Here is a 21,709-nt window from a genome sequence, read left to right on the forward strand (position 1 = left end):
AGTGCAAAGCGGTAGTGCCGAACGGCGGTGTTCATGTAGGTTGTCGTGTAATTCTAACATCTCAGTATTTCTTGGCTGAGATGGAAAACCTGTCTGGTTCCCCTGTTTCCTTGTTTTAAGAAGCCACGGCCACCCCTTCCTCGCTCGGCAGGCCTTCTAGACGGCACTTGTTACCTATGAAGGGACGTATGACCAGCATGTCATTATGCGTCCGCCAATAATACACCAAGTGCGCAGAGGGCAGGCGCACTGTGTACCAGTAGAGGAGACATGATGAGGCGGTGGTCACATACCCCTCTATAGGTAGCCACTTTATGGATGGGAACGCCGTCCAAACTGTCTAGAAGGCCTGTCGTGTCAGTAGGCTTCCGGAAATACAGAACTGGGCTTGAAAAGAAATGCAGATGTTCAGTTAGTGCTAAACAGACCTCATTTCAACTGATCGCCTAAGAATTTTAGCAGTCCCTCTAAGGTGGGGTCAGACTTGGATGTAATTGTGTTAGGGAGTGACCTTTTTATTAAAATGTGCTAAATATATTTGTCTTAAACCAGTAAACCAATTGTCTTTCCATTGTATTTCAGATCGCCGGTGACAGCGGAAGAACAAGGTAAGATACAGCCTATTAGCAAAATCTGAACAGTTCCTCTGGGGCGGGGCCTAATAATAGGGCAGAGTTTATCCTGAGCTCCCAGATGCTGAACTATAGGCAAAGAACCCTCCACCTCCGTTAAACTAATTCTCCAGGACTTGGGTATCAATGACTTATCCTCAGCATCGGCCATTAAATTATTCATTGGTCACATGGCCCTTTTTCAACAATCGTGACCTCACGCTCTGCCGTGAGTTGTCTCCACCAGTCTGATATTGATGACGTTTACTAATGATAGGTTATCAATATTTAAAGGGGTTTTCCCACTAAAGATATTTTTCCCTATCGACTGGATAGGGAAAAAATGTCTGATCGCTAAGACCCCCAACGATCCCAACAACAGCCCCCCATGACCCATGTGAATGGAGTGGCAGTGTGCATGAATGACTCCTCCTCCATTAACTTCTATGGGATGGAGGGAGATTGATGTACTTAGAAATATCCCTCTGACCCATAGAAGTGAATGGAGTGGTGGGCACGCATGCACACAGTCACTCCATGTACATGGGACATTCAGAGTGCCCTGTTCTCAGGATTGCTGAGGGTCCCACCAGTTGGACGCTCAACGGTCAGACATTTATTACTTCTCTCCTGGATGAGGGCTAAATGTCTTTGATGATTAAAAAAAACCCCTTTAAAGGGATTGTCCCACGACTTAAAACTGCTCCACTGCTGCCGATCTGGACATGTGACTGCTGCAGCCAATCACTGACTCTAGAAGGCCACTATTATGGCCAGTGATTGGCCAAAGCAGTCACATGTCCTGGTCAGCAGGAGGAATGACAGAGTGTCTATTCAAGTGGTGGGACAGCACCTTTATAGGAAATCCTTTTTAAAGGGGTTTTACCAGGATAGGTGATAACTTGCTGATTGATGGGGGTCTTACTACTGAGTCCCCCCCATATTCTGGAGAATGGGACTCCTGTGCTCTGTTCTCCTATCACTGTGGGGGTGACTTCTTCTCCCGCAGTGACGTCACTCTGAATGGAGCACTGGCTGAGCATGCGCAGTAAGCGCTCCATTCACTTTCAGTGGGACTGCCGAGTACCTGAGTACATACCTGCTAGGGGATTCCTGCCATTCCCATTGAACTGAATGGAGTGCTGCCCACGTGTGCTCTATTCAGAGTGACGTCCCTGCTGGGGAAGAGGCAACCCCCGCAGTGACAGGTGAATGGAACACGGGAGTCCCGTTCTTCAGATCGGTAGGGCTATCAGTGGTGAGACCCCCACCAATTAGCAAGTTATCCCTTATCCCCTTTAAAGCTACTTTCGTAGTGATAAACATTCTGAATTAAAGGCGTTGTCCAGTTGTAAACTATTGCTGGTCTATCCTCAGAATAAGTCACTAACAGGTGGGGTCCGCTGCCTGGGACCCCTACCGATCAGCAATTTGCTGGGCTGGTGTAATTATGTACTGAACTGAATCCTGCAGGAGGCAGACAGCTCCGTTCCAACTGCAGTGGCCGGGCTTGGTATTGCAGGCAAAGTTCCCATTCATTTCAGTGGGAACTTGACATGCAATACCAAGCTCATCCACTACAGTAAGAACGTCGCTATCTGCTTTGTGCAGAATTCAGTTCAGTACACAAAGTGCACTGACTCAGCAAAGAGCTGATCAACAGCAGCGGACCCCAGCCTATCCACTATTGGTGACCTATCCAAAGGATAGGTCATCAGTATTTTACAACGGGACATCGCCTTTAATTTAGACTGGTTATTGGTATTGCTGCTTTCTGCTATGGAACTAGCTTAAAAACAATTCCTCTGGTGACAGGTTCCCTTTAAATGATCAAATTTGTTCTGCCTTCAACCACCACTAGAGGGAGCTTTAATCTAATCAGTATCGTGATCGCAAATCACACGCAGCCTCGGCATTTCTTTGTTGTCTGAAGGCTCTGCAGCAAGCTGATCTCTGCTGTACCGGAGGCGGCCGCAGGACGCGCCGAGCTGTTCTCCCCAGCATTGCAGCATGCATCGTTATTCAGAAGACTCGCCGTACATTATGGAGCCGAGCCAAGAAGCGCGCGCTAACTCATACTCCCCGCGCTGCTCACATCCTGCAGTTTTCTGCTCTGGACCTTCCCCCTGGGGGCGAGAAAGTAAATAATTTAAAGTTGGAGAAGTAAATAAATTCTCCTCTCATTGGCTGCTGAGTCTGGGACACTAAGTAACCCTGGAAGTTTTACGGTTACCCCCACCCCCAACTGGCGCAGATGAATGATTTAGTAGCGCAGCGTAATTTATCCAATGGCGGCGGCTCTCATACAGCTCGCGGCTTTACGTTTGTTTCGGAGTAATTGCTTCTAGCCATAAATACCTTTCAAGTAGGATCCATCAATATAAGAGACTGCAGCAGAAAATCTTGGCATCAGATTGTTTACTTGCTCTGCAATGCAGCGGGGTTCGGAATACAGAGCTGACAAATTACCCTGCCTGTGTGCCGATGTGGCAGAGCTGAGGTGGTCTGGTGCAGCACAGTCGAGTTTGCCAGGTGTAGCAGAGTCGAGTTAGAGTTGGTAAGTTGGCACAGCGCCTTGTTTTGGATGGCTCTTTGGGCTTCTGGTCCCTAAACCCTATGCCTCTGTGATTTGAGATCAAAGAGAGTGCCGCTAATCAGAACATTGACTACATAGTAGACTGCACCCAGCACTAAAACCTACTTACTGCATGACCTTATAGCAAATGGTTCCCCCCCCTCCAAAACAGCACAACTTTGTACAGGTGAATGCAATACCAGACAGGTCCACATGGACAAGAGTGGCGCTGTTTCGGGGGGGGAAGTATTACAGACTATGGATGCATAATAGTGAAGGATTGCTTTACTTACCCCCTGTATTCCTTTACTTGTGTTGCAGCTTTGGTACATGCAGTGCTTGATGGTGACCTCGATAAGGTAAGAACATGTCTCTTATTGTAGAAACCGTGTCTCAACATGGAGGAGGCCATATTCTTTTATGAATTTTGGAATTAAGATGGTTGTACCAACTGGATTGCCCATTTTCAAAATTTAGCAGCGGGCCCAATCAGAACATTGCAGGCAGTCGTGCTTTCGTCCTGCAGGATCATTGTATTACTGGATGTCCATTGACCAGATGGTCGGCCACTTAAAGCCCTGTTCACACTTAGATTTCTGTTGTTCAGCTTTGTCAGAAAAGCCAAGCAACACTTCACTGATCTAAATGGTGCCAGATGGACCCGCTGACTCTGGGGTTTGCCAGGCGTCCATCATTCTGCCAGCCTTATTAGCATGCTGCGCTATTTCGGCAGTTTTGTGCTAGAGGATCCAAACGGAGCCTCCAACACAGATGTGTACATGGCTTAATTCATTAGTATGTGGAGTCCTCCATAGGAGATGATTTTTATATATATAGCTATACAACCTAATAGTAGCCTGAACTTTTACCTGCAGTTGTCAATTTTAGTAGTATGAATACACCGAATATCTATTTTTGTAAAAAAAACAAAAACAAAAAAAACAACTGAATATATAGATTGGGGACAGTAGTGGGGTCTACAATCACTGAAGCATCAATGTAGACTCCATTACGGTCCCACTGAGAATTGCTGTATTCCTTCTTTATAATTGGATTGCTGCTCTTCTTGGTTTGGTTCAGCCCAAAAAATATCTGCCTCTGTTCTGTATATTAAACTTTTTTGACTGTTAAACCTCTTTCTAGGCCTCGTAAAATGTGTGTTTGCTTTATTTGAGGACTCATATAGAGTATAAATTGCTGGGGTTTATGCATATGGTGTGACCTGTAGGGAGCATATGACAGGTAAGACCTGCAAATCCTAGAATGGTAGAGTTGGTAGGGACCTCCAGGGTCATCGGGTCCAACCCCCTGCTCAGTGCAGGATCACTAAATCATCCCAGACAGGTGACTGTCCGGCCTCTGAAGACTTCCATTGAAGGAGAACTCACCAGCTCCTGTGGTAACCTGTTCCACTCATTGACAGAAAGTTTTTTTTCTCATATGTAGTCTGTTTCCTTCCTTTCAGTTTCATCCCATTTTTCTAGTCTTTTGTTTTAGACAGCTAGTAAGTCTCCTAACAGGCCTTGTCTTCTGCAAGCTAAACATTCCCAGATCCTTTAACCGTTCCTCATAGGACATGATTTGCAGACCGCTCACCATCTTAGTAACTATTCTCTGAACTTGCTCAGAATTTGTCAGTCTTTTTTTAAAGTGGGGTGCCCAGAACTGGACCCAGTATTCCATATGAGGTCTGACTAAGGAAGAGTAGAGGGGGATAATGACCTCATGTGATCTAGACTCTATGCTTCTCTTCATACATCCCAGAATTGTGTTTGCCTTTTTGGCTGCTGCATCACACTGTTGACTCATGTTCAGTCTATGATCTATTAGTATACCCAAGTCTTTTTCACATCTGCTGCTGCTTAGCCTAATTCCTCCCATTCTGTATGTGCTTTTTTCATTTTTCTTGCCCCGATGTCGGACTTTGCATTTCTCCTTGTTAAATACCATTCTGTTAGTCGCTGCCCACTGTTCAAGCTTTTCTAGATCTTTTTGAATCCTCTGCCTCTCTTCCCTAGTGTTAGCTATCCCTCCTAGCTTTGTGTTGTCAACAAATTTGATCAGTTTACCCTCAATTCCCTCCTCCAGATCATTTATAACAATGTTGACCAACACTGGGCCCAGGACAGAGCCTTGTGGTCCCCACTTGATACATTCTTCCACTTGGATGTGCAGCCATTTATGACCACTCTTTGAGTACGATCACTCAGCCAGTTGGGAATCCACCTAACAGTTGCCTCGTCAATCCCATATTTGGTCATTTTGTCAGTGTATAGCTGTAGCTGATATCTTAAATAATTATACTAAAGTTTTCAGAAATAAATGAGTAATTTGCAATGATTGTATTAAAATTGGAATACCGTTATACTATATCATAGATATCAAAATGTCTACAGCTACAGCTAAAGAGCAATAAATGGAAAACGTAGTGTATGAAAAATCAATACCCACACATCTCACCAAGCCCCTGCAGAAAACAATGATGCACATATGTTATTTCATTGAGTTTCTCATCTCATGCATTTAGAAAGCCTCATACCTGGTTTGCAGGTTCTCCTATATTTAAGTTTCTGGCTCAGTGTCCCAAGCCCTGATCAGCTGGTCTCTCATGAAGGTAAGAATATATTTCAAAGATTCAATAAAAAAAAAAAGAACATCCAAAATAAAAAGTTGCAAGCGTAACATAATGTTGTCTGTATCACAGACAATACTTCCATGGGATATATAATATAGAAGCCACAGTCAGAAGTAATGCATGCATGTTACATATCTCCATAGACATTGACATCCATCGACGTGTGTGATAGCTGCTACTATAATAAACAAGGGTGTAACTGTTGGAGGTGCAGAAGTTGCTCAGAAGGTCCCATGCCAGATGTTGGAAGACCAGTGCTATTAGGCTGGGTTCACACGGGGTAGCATTGCCGCAGAATTTCAGTACGGAAACTCCGCCAGTGGCTCCTAATCTTGGGATTAGCCAGCAAAGTGGACAAGTGGGGGGGTGGGGGGGGGGTATGGGGGGCCTTTTACAGATATTGCATTGGGGCATTGTCTTTAAAGTAGTATTTCCATCTCAGCAAGTTATCCACCGATCGCTGGGACTCCTACTGATTTAGAAGTATCACCCATGACGCTTCCCTGAATATTGATAGATGTGGCCACACACCATTAACTTCAATGGGAGCTGCTGGAGTTAGTCGAGTTCAGGCACTACAGCGGCACCATTCACTCCAGTGGGACTACCGGAGATTGCTGAGCACTTGAACTCTACTATCTCCGGTGGTATCATCGAAGTGAATGGCATGGTGGCACCACTGAGCGATCGCCACTGTCAAACTTTTGGATGTGCCATTGGGCAAGTTCTCGGGATCAATGAGGTCCCAGTGGTAAGATCCCAACCAATCAGCAAGTTATCCCCTATCCTGTGAGTAAGGAATAACTTGCCGAGATGGGACAACCCCTTTAAGGAACTATTAACCTTTAAGATAATATCTAGAAGTAAAAAATACACCAGGCGCACATAAGGCATCAGGCAGGTAGATATTAAAGGCGAGTTTCCATCTTGGCTAAGCATGCTGGGAACACCGCTATGTATGATGTGGACGGAAGCTCGCTGTGCTACCCTAGGTCACTTCTGTGGGAGTTACGGTAACAGCATTGTATGCTCACTTGTTTCTGTAAGTCCTGACCACTGCATACAGCTGGGCCAGGGGTTGTGGGGACAACAACTCAAGATATGTGCGGTTATCCAGAGACGGGACCCCCCCCCCCATCTATCATGCCTTAAAGGGGTTATCCATTTGTAAACTATTGATAGCCTATCTTCAGGGCAAGTAATCACTTGATTGGTGGGATCCATAGGCTGAGACCCCCAGCTGTTTGCCAGGCCAGCGTGCTTGTGTACTGAGCTGATTTTTGCAGGAAGCAGAAAGCTCCATTTTTTTACTGTAGTGGCCAGGCTTGATATCGCAGGCAAAGTTCCCATTTATTTCAAGGGGAACTTGGTCTGCATTCCCAACCTGGCCACTACAGTAAGAACGGAGCTGTGTGCTTCCTGCAGAAATCAGTTCAGTACATGAGTTCAGCAGCCCGGCAAACAGCTGATCCGCAAGGGGTCTGGGGAACGGATCTCTGCTAATCTACTATGCATGACCATCCTGAGGATAGGCCATCAATAGTTTACAGCATAAACATTCTCGTATTCTTCAAAAGAAGATTCTGAGGCCGATGTATGATAAAAAGGACATGCTGCTCTTTATTCAATCTGTGCCATTACATGTCCACATTAAAAGACAGCCAGACAATAGTTTACCCCCTTCAAAGCCAAGCTGGAAATTACCCCTTTAAATAGAGGTGGCAGTGTGGTCATCCAGACGGGGTGCACTGAGAGCGCAGCCCCCAGCATGGCAGCCCAACGCCCCTCCCAATTCAAGGGATCTTCGGATAATGCTCAATGATGTCAAGGAGGAAAAGGATGATCGCCGGACGCTTCATCCCGGTCACCACTGCGGTGCCGCCAGCAGCGCTCGGCTATCGGCGGTTTTTTTTCGATATCCTCCTTTAAGACAAACATAAGGGCAGTTATTGTCGCCACCCTTATTGCTGCGCTATGTATCATGGGACGTAGCGACCCGCTCAGCTATTAAGGAATCTTCTATATACAAGATCTATGGACTGAAACCTTCTCGTCCGCAGAGACCGAGCGACAGAAACCAGAGAATATGTGGCCAAAGGAATCTCAGTGAAAGCTCCCATTGTACCGGCAGCCGTGAGAAGGAGCAGATTGATTCTGGGAGCCGAGCCAACAATGTGAGGGAAGATGATAAGATATTGTAAGATTTATTAGGAACGCAGGAATCCCTGTAACAATTATTGTGAGGAGAGAAAGATGACAAAGCCGAGATCCAAGGAACAAAGTGCGCCAGAGTTATTCAGCTACCGACTCATTTATCTCTCCATCGGGCCGCTCCGATATTCTGTCATTATTACCGGGAGACGCCATGACACTGCCGAGGCTTAAAGGGACACGAAAACTAGAAGTGATGAAGGGGCGGCCGTAAAGATAAAAAACAACTCTAACCAGACCCCTTTGTCGGACCGACCCCACGCACACTCATGTAGTCTTGTATCTGGTCTTCTTCGCCTCCATCGTCTGTGGGGATCTGGCTGATGGTGCAGATCCTAAGTATAGGAATGGGGCTTAACCCTTTGCAATCCAATTTTGGATTCAGGGTTTCCTAGGGGGCTTTCTCTTTCTACCATTATACAATGCCACCATCTGCTGGCTAGAGCCAGTACTGCGGTATGGGACATGCTGAAGAAGCCCCCAACAAAAAAGCGGCCAGTAATCTACAGTAAGAATACCCAGTCAGACGTCTTCCGACATCAAAGCTGTACAGCCTTCAATCAGAATGTCTTTAGATGTCAGTGGATTGGAAAGGGTTAATGTGCTAGGTCTCTAATGCAAGCCAAGCTGTCTAAGCCCCAACGCTTTGCTTCTGACATGCAACCGATTTTTTTTAATTTTTAAGTTAAGCAACCCTCTGGTTTGGGTTGAAATCTGTCCCAAGGTTTGGAAGGAAGAGTTCTATTCTCTGGTGCCCTCCGCTATGGCTGTACTGCCACGGATCTGTTGCTGGGACCCCTCTGTGGGCTTCCAAGATGGCCACACTGCTTCTTAGACTACATGATACACGCTGCTCACCAGAAGTGCATCGGTATTCTAAGTCACTACATGCTGCTCTGATTGGTCAAGTAGCATGAGTATCCATCTACGCTGTACATCAGTTAGTCATACGACTGCCATGGCCGAAGGGTCCAAGGAGAAAGCAGATCCGAAGCAGTACGGCCGTAGAGGAGGGCGTCTGCTAATATAACTTTCCCCTCCACCCACCTTCCACACCACTTTCACTGTGCGCCAAACTTTTACTTCCACGGGACACTTTAAAGGAGTTGTAGCACCATTGACTTTCATCGCCTACCTGTAGGAGAAGTGATAAAGGTTTGATCAGTGGGAGTCTGACTACTGAGACTCCAACAATCCCAAGAATGGGGGTCCCCGCATTTGCTCGGACGACTAATCAGTTGCTTGAGAAGACCGATGCTCGCTCGAGTATCAGCCTTAAACGAGCGTGCTCACTCATCTCTAGTCCTACAACTACGGTCGTGTGCCCAAGGTATTGGGAGAGTCCACCAACCTGGTCTGCATTTTGGTAAACTTTTCCGGGCTGCCTCTACCTACATAAATGGGTTATTTGGTTATTAACCCTTTCCAATCCAATTTGTACCCTGGTTTTCCTAGGGTGCTTACTCTTTTTTTTTTCTACCATTATACAACGGTGCTATCTGCTGGCTAAAGCCAGTACTGCATGAGGTGACACGTTGGATAGGCTCCGACAGCAGAGAGGCTGGCAATATACAGTAAGAGAACCCCGACGGACGTCTTCCAACATCGGAGCTGTACAGCCTTAAATCATGTCTTTAGACGTCAGACAGGGGATTAGAAAGGGTTAATTGCTGCTTTCCGATCCTGGAAGCTACAAAAGGTACTCGATCGACTATCCAAGTATTTGGCCGTGTATTTCCTGGCTATATTCCGATAGAATCAAATGCATTCCAATACCTCAGACAGAAGTTTTCTATCGGAAACCTTGTTTATAGCCGGAGATACATTACCCAATATTAGGATAGTCGATCGAGTACCTACTGTACCTCCCAGGATCGGAAAGTAGCATTTATGTAGGTAGAGGCAGCCCAAAAAAGTGAACCCAAATGTAGAGCAGGTGGGTGGACTCTCCCCATACCTTGGACACACGTGTGGAAATCGAATGATTTTAGCCCCTGACCATCCCATATTAAGTGGAAGAATAAACCAGGGGCCAAATGACATTTCGGGCTGAGATCAGGAGTCCTTGGCTGTGGTGTAGCAGGTTCTAAGCAGTATCTACAGCTGGGTGACTCGCTCTCCATAACTATGGTAGACTAATTTAGGAGTCTCCAGGGCCAAGCCCTACTGTCCGTCTGTCACGTCCCCATGATGTGCCTCCCAATTCAGCCTAAGGTCATACTCTACAGAATATTTTTTTACTTTGACCCTTGATTTCTTAAATGCTTGTCCGCTTTCTCCTGGAGTGGAGGTTGGTTCTGGTGGACCAAAAAGAGTCCACAGCAGCAAGGAAATCTGCAAAAGCTTATGATGTCATTATGTAATACTCGACTAAGAGCCAAACATCTAGTACGGAGTCATTTCTTCTGTTCTTCACGCCCCATGACATCACCGTACTGTAAGCTAGAGGTCCTGTTAGCTTTGGAGAACCCTCTGGTATGTCACTGATGATCTCCTAACCCTCTAATGTGTTGAATCTTGTAAATATCTATTAGGGTATACGGACATCATGGAGGGGCCCCGTGCTCATGGCCCCCTATGCTAACAATAGCAGAGACTAGCTCCAACTCTGGAGAACTTGGTGTAGCCATGCTTTACATGATTGCCCATTCATATCATCTATAGGATGTTGGTTCAGCGACCTTGTGATATAATCCTGTGCCCGCATCACCCATCGCCATAAGTATCTCTGCATGAAGCGTCACGTACATAACTTTTTTCAGTGGAACTATTTAATGTACTATACAGTTTACTGGAAAATCTTGAGAACTTTCTAAGTGGAGTAATATGGAAAAAATCCAATTCCTTTCTGCCACCATCGTCTGGCAGCCATAACTTTTTACTTTTCCATCGATGGGGTTGTGAGAGAACTGTTTGGGACCCCTGAACACCGATCGAGGCATTTAAATGCCATTGTCACAATTTACAGCGGCATTCAAAGGGTTAACAGCCGCGATCGGCATGAGCGCTGATTACAGCTGTTGTGGGCGGAAAAGACAAGGAAGAACGTTCATGTTTTAGAGATAAAGCGGAATATGTCAGGTTGTTCCGCACCTCACAACGTTCTCTCCAAGGAGGATGGTCTTTAGAAGAAAAGGTTTTTAGACTTTGCATGACGGCAATTTTGATGCAGTTGAGACTCGGAAGAAGTTTTCTAAGAAGGGAAAGAACATTTCTCAACGTAAATACCTAATTTACATAGAAACCTATACGAATAGATAGAAGAGAGACTGAAGAAACGCTAGAAAGAAACCGAGGTGAGATGGATATGGAAAGAGGAATGGGCTATGTTGACAAAAGTTTTGGACACGCAGGAAAGATGATGAAACTTGATTTTATTCATCTTTGGCCCGGTGTTGGGCCGCCTTTGGCCTCAATGACTGCAGTGACCCTTCACGGCCGCTTCCCACCAAATTCCCATAGATGTATGGGTGGATTTGTCCCCATTCCTGGAGGATATTCAGATAGTAATGTGGGGTTGATGGGTGTGTTGGGCGTGCATGGATATGGAGTTCTAGTTTGTTCCAAAGATGCTCAATTGGAGTGAGAGTCGTACTTTGAACTGGCCAATCAGGTTTGCAGACAGTTTGCTCCTCAAACCAAGCCTTAACACTGGGTGCCGTATGACATGGTGTTCCACATGTGGGTAGACGCACAGAGCTGTACTAAATAATTGCCACAGGGTAGGTAATGCCACATTATCCAGAATGTCTCTGTACCCATTGGCATGGAGTGTAGATTACACTATAACCAATGGTCCCAGTCCTTCCCGGCAGAAGCCCCCAACACTACATATCCCCCTTCACCTGACACTACAGGATTACTGGGTGTTCCAATACTTTTGTCAACATAGTGTAGATAGATCTTTGGAAAGAAGAGATGGAAGAAACAGATAGGAAAGCTAGAGAGACACAGGGGTGGGCTGGGCAGAAGCATGAGGCTCCTGGGCTCCCAGCAAGCATTTAGGGCCACAGCTGGTGGTGTTACAGTATGTTACACATAGACAGGACATCCATCTCATAACAGTGAGTACAGTGAAAGCTGGAGCCAAGGAGAGGAGTGAAGTCACACTGTGCGAGAGCGGAGCAGTGTCAGACGGGAGACGGAAGTCCTGTCCGTGTGCGCGTAAGAAACCTATCATAATCTCTAACAACGGCTGGATTTGCAGGGTCCACAGGGGTCCTATATATTCTGGCAGAGGAGATAGGGGTCCTATTCCAAAGTGGGGCCACAGAGGGTTCCTATACATTCTAGCACAGAGAGGAAAGGGGTCCTATTACTTAGTGGAGCCACAGCAGACACACCATTACTTAGCAGGGCAGTAGCAGACGCATTGCTGCTTAGCAGGCCGCTGTCTGCAGACCTGACATAACCTCACGAGACGTATGCCATCTTCCAGGTGCACCAATCAAAGATGTGTCTGATAGGCAATCAGGACTCTTCAAATCTACCGAACACCACCCATTCCTACTAATACATGTAGGGACAAATAGCACTGCAAAAAGGACCTTGCAACTATCTGCAGAGACTTTGAAGACCTCAGAAAGAAGTTGAAGGAACTAGGAGCACAGGTGGTCTTCTCATCCATCCTCCCATGGGATGGCCATGGAATAAAGAGATGGAACAGGATTCTAGAGGTGAACAACTGGCTACGCCGATGGTGCCATCAGCAAAGATTTGGATTTATAGACCATGGAGTGAATTACCTATATGATGGACTCTTAGCTAGAGACGAGTTGCACCTTACAAAAACAGGTAAGCATATATTTGGTGAGCGCCTAACTTCACTCATTAGGGGAGCTTTAAACTAGGACAATATGGGAAGGGGGAGTGAAAGGCCAGGTAAAAATATACAGCTAATTAATACATTAGAGAACCTCGCTATTAGAAGTGGAAAGAACAATGACAAAAAATTCAGAAGGCAAGTAGAGGAGCAAGAGACACCGATCACAAACTAAACTGTTTTTACACAAATGCACAGAGCATGGGAAACCGCCAAGGAGAATTGGAGCTCCGAACACAGGAAGAGAAATATGATGTCATAGGCATGGGATGATACACCCATGGTCTGCGCATGCGCAGAAGACCTCGGCGGCGCGAGCACGCCAGAGAAGCCCCATTCAACAGAGCAGAAGACCGCACAGCGCAAGCGCGTCTAATGGAAGGAGAAGGCAGCTTTAGTCGGCGCCATGGAGACGTGGACGCCAGCACCGAAGGGGGTAAGTGAATAACTTCTGTATGGCTCATATTTAATGCGCGATGTATATTACAAAGTGCATTAATATGGCCATACAGAAGTGTATACCCCCACTTGATTTCACGGGACAACCCCTTTAAGGACAGAAATGTCCAAGAAGGCTGGGAAATATTGCAAAATCTGATTCTCAAAGGACAATCTTGTGGTGATGTGTCCCGGGGACTGCAGGAGCCAGGAGAAGATCGGTGAGTAGAAGATGTGTTAAGTAGGCTGCCTGGGGAGGAATAGGTAAGTATAGAATTTTTTTTAATGACAAAACCCTTTTAACAACCCCTAAAAGAAGGAAGAATGGGAAGCCTTTAAAGAGACCGGGATGGATGAACACAGAACCTACATACATGTTAAAAAGAAAGAAAAAGAAAAGTCAAAGATGCTATAGGATGTTTACAGGATGCAAATGGTGGACCCAATGACCCTGGAGGTACCTGCCAACTCTTCCGTTCTATGACTTAGTGGTGCCAGAGCAGACGCACCATTACTTAGTGGGGCAGAACAGACCACCATTACTTAGTGGGGCCAGAGCAGACCACCATTACTTAGTGGGGCCAGAGCAGACCACCATTACTTAGTGGGGCCAGAGCAGACCACCATTACTTAGTGGGGCCAGAGCAGATGCACCATTACTTGGTGGGGCCAGAGCAGACGCACCATTACTTAGTGGGGCAGAACAGATGCACCATTACTTAGTGGGGCAGAACAGACACACCATTACTTAGTCGGGCAGAACAGACGCACCATTACTTGGTAGGGCCAAAGCAGATGCACCATTACTTGGCAGGGCCAAAGTAGGCGCACCATTACTTGGTAGGACCAGAGCAGGCGCACCATTACTTGGTAGTGCCAGAGCAGGCGCACTATTACTTGGTGGGGCCAGAGCAGACGCACCATGACCTGGTGGGGCCAGAGCAGACGCACCATGACCTGGTGGGGCCAGAGCAGACGCACCAGGACCTGGTGGGGCCAGGGCAGACGCACCATGACCTGGTAGGGCCAGAGCAGACGCACCATGACGTGTTGGGGCCAGGGCAGACGCACCATGACGTGGTGGGGCCAGGGCAGACGCACCATGACGTGGTGGGGCCAGGGCAGACGCACCATGACGTGGTGGGGCCAGGGCAGACGCACCATGACGTGGTGGGGCCAGGGCAGACGCACCATGACGTGGTGGGGCCAGGGCAGACGCACCATGACGTGGTGGGGCCAGGGCAGACGCACCATGACGTGGTGGGGCCAGGGCAGACGCACCATGACGTGGTGGGGCCAGGGCAGACGCACCATGACGTGGTGGGGCCAGGGCAGACGCACCATGACGTGGTGGAGCCAGGGCAGACGCACCATGACGTGGTGGGGCCAGGGCAGACGCACCATGACGTGGTGGGGCCAGGGCAGACGCACCATGACGTGGTGGGGCCAGGGCAGACGCACCATGACGTGGTGGGGCCAGGGCAGACGCACCATGACCTGGTGGGGCCAGGGCAGACGCACCATGACCTGGTGGGGCCAGGGCAGACGCACCATGACCTGGTGGGGCCAGGGCAGACGCACCATGACCTGGTGGGGCCAGGGCAGACGCACCATGACCTGGTGGGGCCAGGGCAGACGCACCATGACCTGGTGGGGCCAGGGCAGACGCACCATGACCTGGTGGGGCCAGGGCAGACGCACCATGACCTGGTGGGGCCAGGGCAGACGCACCATGACCTGGTGGGGCCAGGGCAGACGCACCATGACCTGGTGGGGCCAGGGCAGACGCACCATGACCTGGTGGGGCCAGGGCAGACGCACCATGACCTGGTGGGGCCAGGGCAGACGCACCATGACCTGGTGGGGCCAGGGCAGACGCACCATGACCTGGTGGGGCCAGGGCAGACGCACCATGACCTGGTGGGGCCAGGGCAGACGCACCATGACCTGGTGGGGCCAGGGCAGACGCACCATGACCTGGTGGGGCCAGGGCAGACGCACCATGACCTGCTGGGGCCAGGGCAGACGCACCATGACGTGGTGGGGCCAGGGCAGACGCACCATGACGTGGTGAGGCCAGAGCAGACGCGCCATGACCTGGTGGGGCCAGAGCAGACGCGCCATGACCTGGTGGGGCCAGAGCAGACGCGCCATGACCTGGTGGGGCAAATGTCAGCACATTATTTCTATGGAGGAATTGACAAGTTCATTAGGAGTTGCAGCAGACTGGCAGAGTGTGCAGATGTGAGTCATGGCTGGAAGAAGTGTCAGTGGACTCAGGTAGAAGAAAACTAAATACGGATGAGTCCAAAAGAGACAACATCACCTGTAATTACTGGAGAAAACACGAGCATTGTAAAGCTTGTAAAATCACGTTTTTTGCTCACACTTACAGATAAGAATTGTGTATTCCACAAGTGTAGGGAAAAACGCAGACTGCTCTATTTGGCTGCGAACTCCGCGTGGGCGGCCTTCATTGAAGTCAATTAACATTGCGTATGGACCGCTGGTATCCGCGTCGAGGGAAACACAAACACTCAAAAAATAAGAACTGTACTGTGTATGACCAACAGTGAGCTGCCACGGTCCTACGCAGTACAGAAAATTAAGGCACGTGGGGTCACCTGGTCAGGCTTGCAGATGGAATCGGCTGTGGGCCTCCCGCATGCAATATCCGGTCTGCCTGTGTAAAGGCAGCCTTACACAGCTTGATGATCTCTGACAATCGTTGGTCTAAAGGGCCAGGAGCGAAGCATTGCACAGGCAAAATGGAAAACTTTTTCACATGGCCTGATTTTGTCCCGCTATGCGGCAGTGATAATCACGGCCGCACACCGGGGACCAAACGAGACCATTGATTTCAATGGCTTCGTCTTCATCAGCAGAATTCTTGCCCGTTTATAGTGCTGGCAACCAAAGATAGGACTTGCCCTGATATTAACGATGTGGAGGAAGGATCGGGCAGGACATCTCATTTTTCATGCCATTTTTATTATAGAAATAAGGGCTCGTTGCCTCCAGGCCCCGCCCAGATTATTAAAAAGGTGTAAGAAACAAAAAGTCGCAATATATTGTGCAAGAATCTTCACTTGCACCAAAATAGCAACTTTTTAGCACCATAGGTTCCAAAATCCGCAGCACTTCTGCATCAAAAACCTTGTCAAAATCCACCCCTGCAGATCCAAAGTGCAGCGCACGCCGGTAACTGCTACAGAGTGCCGCTGCCGGTCATGTGATGGTGCGCCGCGCTCTGGGTGCAGCGGTGCGCTGTATTGGGGGGGCAGTGCAGCGCTCCAGGTGTTTGCTCCTCATCCTTAGCTGATTTTCACAGGTTTTTTAAAGTGGAAATGCGGAAAATCCATAGCCGTTCCTCTACACGTGGACATCTGTGGTTACGCATCGTGGATCGTCACCACAAAGTACAGGATGGAGTTTTTAAAAAAAGTAATCAGTGCAACAACTGTGTCGGGATGTTCCACGTGGATTTGCCCCATTGATGGGCTGAACCCACTAAAGTCCATGGCGGGACTGCAGGGTGGGCCTGACAGTGGGAACGAGGTCTAGCGGTGTGTTCACACCTCTATAATCCGTGTCCTTCTGCCGCGGTCTCCGCTGTGTATCCAGATTTAGCCCAGTCTATGGGTTCGCCGTGTCCCTTCTTGCCACATGCGGAATTGGAGTAGGAATTTACACCAAAAACTACAACAGAAAGACGGAGATGTTGACGCAGTTTTAGAGGAAGAGTTCACTGTGGTATTCTCTGCCGCACTCCAAGGCCGGCCCCACTTGGTCGTAACACGGAGAATAGACCCATTTACCGGGGTTGGTCACATTTCCATATTTTGCGCACACATTATGGTCGTGAAAAAAAATCTGAAACCTTTTTCTCTGTATTTGCACAGCCAAGCTCCCCATAGAAGTCACTGGGGGCGCGCAATATGCAAGGAGATGTGCAATACGCTGCGGACATCTGCAGCACACTGCCCCCTGCTGGTGTGATGGTCTGGGGGGTCATCACATACTACAGTCGGCCACCACTAATAGAACATGTATGGGACCATCTGTGACACCAACTTCCACAGCCTACGAGTTTGTGTGATCCAGAGGCTCAGTTACAGGAAATGTGCAGCGATATACCGCAGGATACCATACAGAACCTGTATACTCCATGCACCCTGTATCACATCTTGTATCCAAGCTAGAGGCGGTACAACAGGGTACTAGAGCCTCCATGCACCCTGTATCACATCTTGTATCCAAGCTAGAGGCGGTACAACAGGGTACTAGAGCCTCCATGCCCAACTGTATCACATCTTGTATCCAAGCTAGAGGAGGTACAACAGGGTACTAGAGCCTCCATGCCCCCTGTATCACATCTTGTATCCAAGCTAGAGGCGGTACAACAGGGTACTAGAGCCTCCATGCCCCCCTGTATCACATCTTGTATCCAAGCTAGAGGCAGTACAACAAGGTACTAGAGCCTCCATGCACCCTGTATCACATCTTGTATCCAAGCTAGAGGAAGTACAACAGGGTCCTAGAGCCTCCATGTCTGCCTGTATCACATCTTGTATCCAAGCTAGAGGCGGTACAACAGGGTACTAGAGCCTCCATGCACCCTGTATCACATCTTGTATCCAAGCTAGAGGCGGTACAACAGGGTACTAGAGCCTCCATGCCCAACTGTATCACATCTTGTATCCAAGCTAGAGGCGGTACAACAGGGTACTAGAGCCTCCATGCACCCTGTATCACATCTTGTATCCAAGCTAGAGGAGGTACAACAGGGTACTAGAGCCTCCATGCACCCTGTATCACATCTTGTATCCAAGCTAGAGGCGGTACAACAGGGTACTAGAGCCTCCATGCCCCCCTGTATCACATCTTGTATCCAAGCTAGAGGCAGTACAACAAGGTACTAGAGCCTCCATGCACCCTGTATCACATCTTGTATCCAAGCTAGAGGAGGTACAACAGGGTACTAGAGCCTCCATACCTCTGTATCACATCTTGTATCCAAGCTAGAGGAAGTACAACAGGGTCCTAGAGCCTCCATGTCTGCCTGTATCACATCTTGTATCCAAGCTAGAGGCGGTACAACAGGGTACTAGAGCCTCCATGCTCCCCGTATCACATCTTGTATCCAAGCTAGAGGCGGTACAACAGGGCACTAGAGCCTCCATGCCTCCCATATCACATCTTGTATCCAAGCTAGAGGCGGTACAACAGGGTACTAGAGCCCCCATGCCCACCCGTATCACATCTTGTATCCAAGCTAGAGGCGGTACAACAGGGTACTAGAGCCTCCATGTCTGCCTGTATCACATCTTGTATCCAAGCTAGAGGCGGTACAACAGGGTACTAGAGCCTCCATGCCCAACTGTATCACATCTTGTATCCAAGCTAGAGGCGGTACAACAGGGTACTAGAGCCTCCATGCACCCTGTATCACATCTTGTATCCAAGCTAGAGGAGGTACAACAGGGTACTAGAGCCTCCATGCACCCTGTATCACATCTTGTATCCAAGCTAGAGGCGGTACAACAGGGTACTAGAGCCTCCATGCCCCCCTGTATCACATCTTGTATCCAAGCTAGAGGCAGTACAACAAGGTACTAGAGCCTCCATGCACCCTGTATCACATCTTGTATCCAAGCTAGAGGAGGTACAACAGGGTACTAGAGCCTCCATACCTCTGTATCACATCTTGTATCCAAGCTAGAGGAAGTACAACAGGGTCCTAGAGCCTCCATGTCTGCCTGTATCACATCTTGTATCCAAGCTAGAGGCGGTACAACAGGGTACTAGAGCCTCCATGCTCCCCGTATCACATCTTGTATCCAAGCTAGAGGCGGTACAACAGGGCACTAGAGCCTCCATGCCTCCCATATCACATCTTGTATCCAAGCTAGAGGCGGTACAACAGGGTACTAGAGCCCCCATGCCCACCCGTATCACATCTTGTATCCAAGCTAGAGGCGGTACAACAGGGTACTAGAGCCTCCATGTCTGCCTGTATCACATCTTGTATCCAAGCTAGAGGCGGTACAACAGGGTACTAGAGCCTCCATGCCCAACTGTATCACATCTTGTATCCAAGCTAGAGGCGGTACAACAGGGTACTAGAGCCTCCATGCACCCTGTATCACATCTTGTATCCAAGCTAGAGGAGGTACAACAGGGTACTAGAGCCTCCATGCACCCTGTATCACATCTTGTATCCAAGCTAGAGGCGGTACAACAGGGTACTAGAGCCTCCATGCCCCCCTGTATCACATCTTGTATCCAAGCTAGAGGCAGTACAACAAGGTACTAGAGCCTCCATGCACCCTGTATCACATCTTGTATCCAAGCTAGAGGAGGTACAACAGGGTACTAGAGCCTCCATACCTCTGTATCACATCTTGTATCCAAGCTAGAGGAAGTACAACAGGGTCCTAGAGCCTCCATGTCTGCCTGTATCACATCTTGTATCCAAGCTAGAGGCGGTACAACAGGGTACTAGAGCCTCCATGCTCCCCGTATCACATCTTGTATCCAAGCTAGAGGCGGTACAACAGGGCACTAGAGCCTCCATGCCTCCCATATCACATCTTGTATCCAAGCTAGAGGCGGTACAACAGGGTACTAGAGCCCCCATGCCCACCCGTATCACATCTTGTATCCAAGCTAGAGGCGGTACAACAGGGTACTAGAGCCTCCATGTCTGCCTGTATCACATCTTGTATCCAAGCTAGAGGCGGTACAACAGGGTACTAGAGCCTCCATGCTCCCCGTATCACATCTTGTATCCAAGCTAGAGGCGGTACAACAGGGTACTAGAGCCTCCATGTCTGCCTGTATCACATCTTGTATCCAAGCTAGAGGCGGTACAACAGGGTACTAGAGCCTCCATGCTCCCCGTATCACATCTTGTATCCAAGCTTGGGAACTTGAGAGTAGTCGTGTATTTGCCTCCATATCTGTTCTGTTGTTGTTTGTGACATTTCGAGGCTGGACAGTGTGGAGCGGCTGAGAAGTATAAGGGGGGTCAGAGATCTCAGAGACCGAGCCTAACGTGGGCCTCGGGGTCGTCTCTTTACACAGGACTGTTGTCCGAGGAGTCGCTTAAAAAAACAGAGATAAACGACAGTCGTTGCATGCAGACACAGCGACATCCGGCAGGGAGGGCTGTACCCGTCCGGGTGCCCCTCCCACTGAGTGCCTATTGGCTCCTTCTTTTTTGGACCTTATTGGTCCCTGACAACACATAAATACGAGCGAGTCCTCCTCGCCTCAACAGTCCCTGCTGGTCTTCGGAAGAAATCTCACTGCTGCGGTCTCACTGGTTTGGCTTCGACGGAAGCAGCGAATGTTCTTTCGAAGATCAACAGCCAAGCATTATCTGCACGGGATTTTTTTTTTCGCGCACAATTGGGCGCACTTTTAGGTACACGCCCGTCCAAAACCATTCATGGGCCTGACCAGTCTACCAACAATATTCCGGCTCGTGGAAACGGTCCCAACAATTTGTGCCACGGTGGTGAAATTGGGCAACAACCGCTTAGTGTAACGCATGAGTAACGGTCGTCTGTACGCCATGGCGGCTTTCTGAACCCAATGGGTTCTCTTCACTGTGTATTACATGTGTAAAAAATAAGCACTTAGTATGTTGTGTGTTTCCACCCGTGTGAATGAGCCCCAAGCCTCCTGGTGGCTCTGCTATGGTTTTTCCACCTTTTGCCGCCACTAGAAGGCGATCTACATACATATTTATAGGTGCTACGTACACATCAGCCTCTAGAGGGCAGTGCAGAGGCTCCATGTGCCAATGTATAGGCTCTATGAGAAGTTTCCATTCACTTAGAGCAAGCAGAGGCCTTTACATCAACATATTATAAAAAGTTCTATGAGCAATTATGATGGGTTTGCGCCATATCCCCCTACCCCCCGTAGATCAATACAGCCGACCACATCTACCGCACAGTGGAGTCCTACGAGAGACGGCGTACGGACTCCTATGATGGGGGTGAAATGTCACCCACGCGTTTCTTGCCCTTTGTTCCAATGAAAGGCAGTTATGGCGAGACGATGCGGCCGGCCTCCTGTAATTGCGGCTTCCATTCAAACTGGCCAATTTCCTACTTCCCATTATCACAATTGGGCCATTACCGCGGCCGGTCGAGGCTTTCTCGCCCCTTTTTGTCCGCGACGGTTTCTCTCTGGCTCGTAATATCTTTTGATTGATGAGCGCCAATTGTCCATTTGAGTCGGTCCTGCGCTCCGGATGATTTCACAGAGCAGTTATCACAGTGTGACGTCCGCTGTGTCGCTGCGCCGTTGGACTCTGCTACATCAGAGCTTACAATCCAATGTCCTTAAAGGGGAAGAGCGCCATTAAAGCAGCTTACTTTGTGTCTGTGGCCCCATGACAACAC

At 48.6% G+C, this 21,709-nt stretch overlaps 1 protein-coding gene across 8 annotated transcripts in view; it reads left to right on the forward strand.

Moving 5' to 3' along the window:
* Nucleotides 1-21,709, forward strand: part of DGKI (diacylglycerol kinase iota) — a 249,655-nt gene that overhangs the window by 220,879 nt on the left and 7,067 nt on the right. For all 8 annotated transcript variants that reach the window (XM_066590336.1, XM_066590337.1, XM_066590339.1 and 5 more), the window contains 2 exons: nt 583-608; nt 3,508-3,545. In XM_066590336.1, the coding sequence (XP_066446433.1) occupies nt 583-608; nt 3,508-3,545 (64 nt within the window). The remainder of the gene's footprint in view (nt 1-582; nt 609-3,507; nt 3,546-21,709) is intronic.

The sequence above is a fragment of the Eleutherodactylus coqui genome, chromosome 2 (genome assembly GCF_035609145.1).
Source record: "Eleutherodactylus coqui strain aEleCoq1 chromosome 2, aEleCoq1.hap1, whole genome shotgun sequence".
Taxonomy (NCBI): Eukaryota; Metazoa; Chordata; class Amphibia; order Anura; family Eleutherodactylidae; genus Eleutherodactylus; species Eleutherodactylus coqui.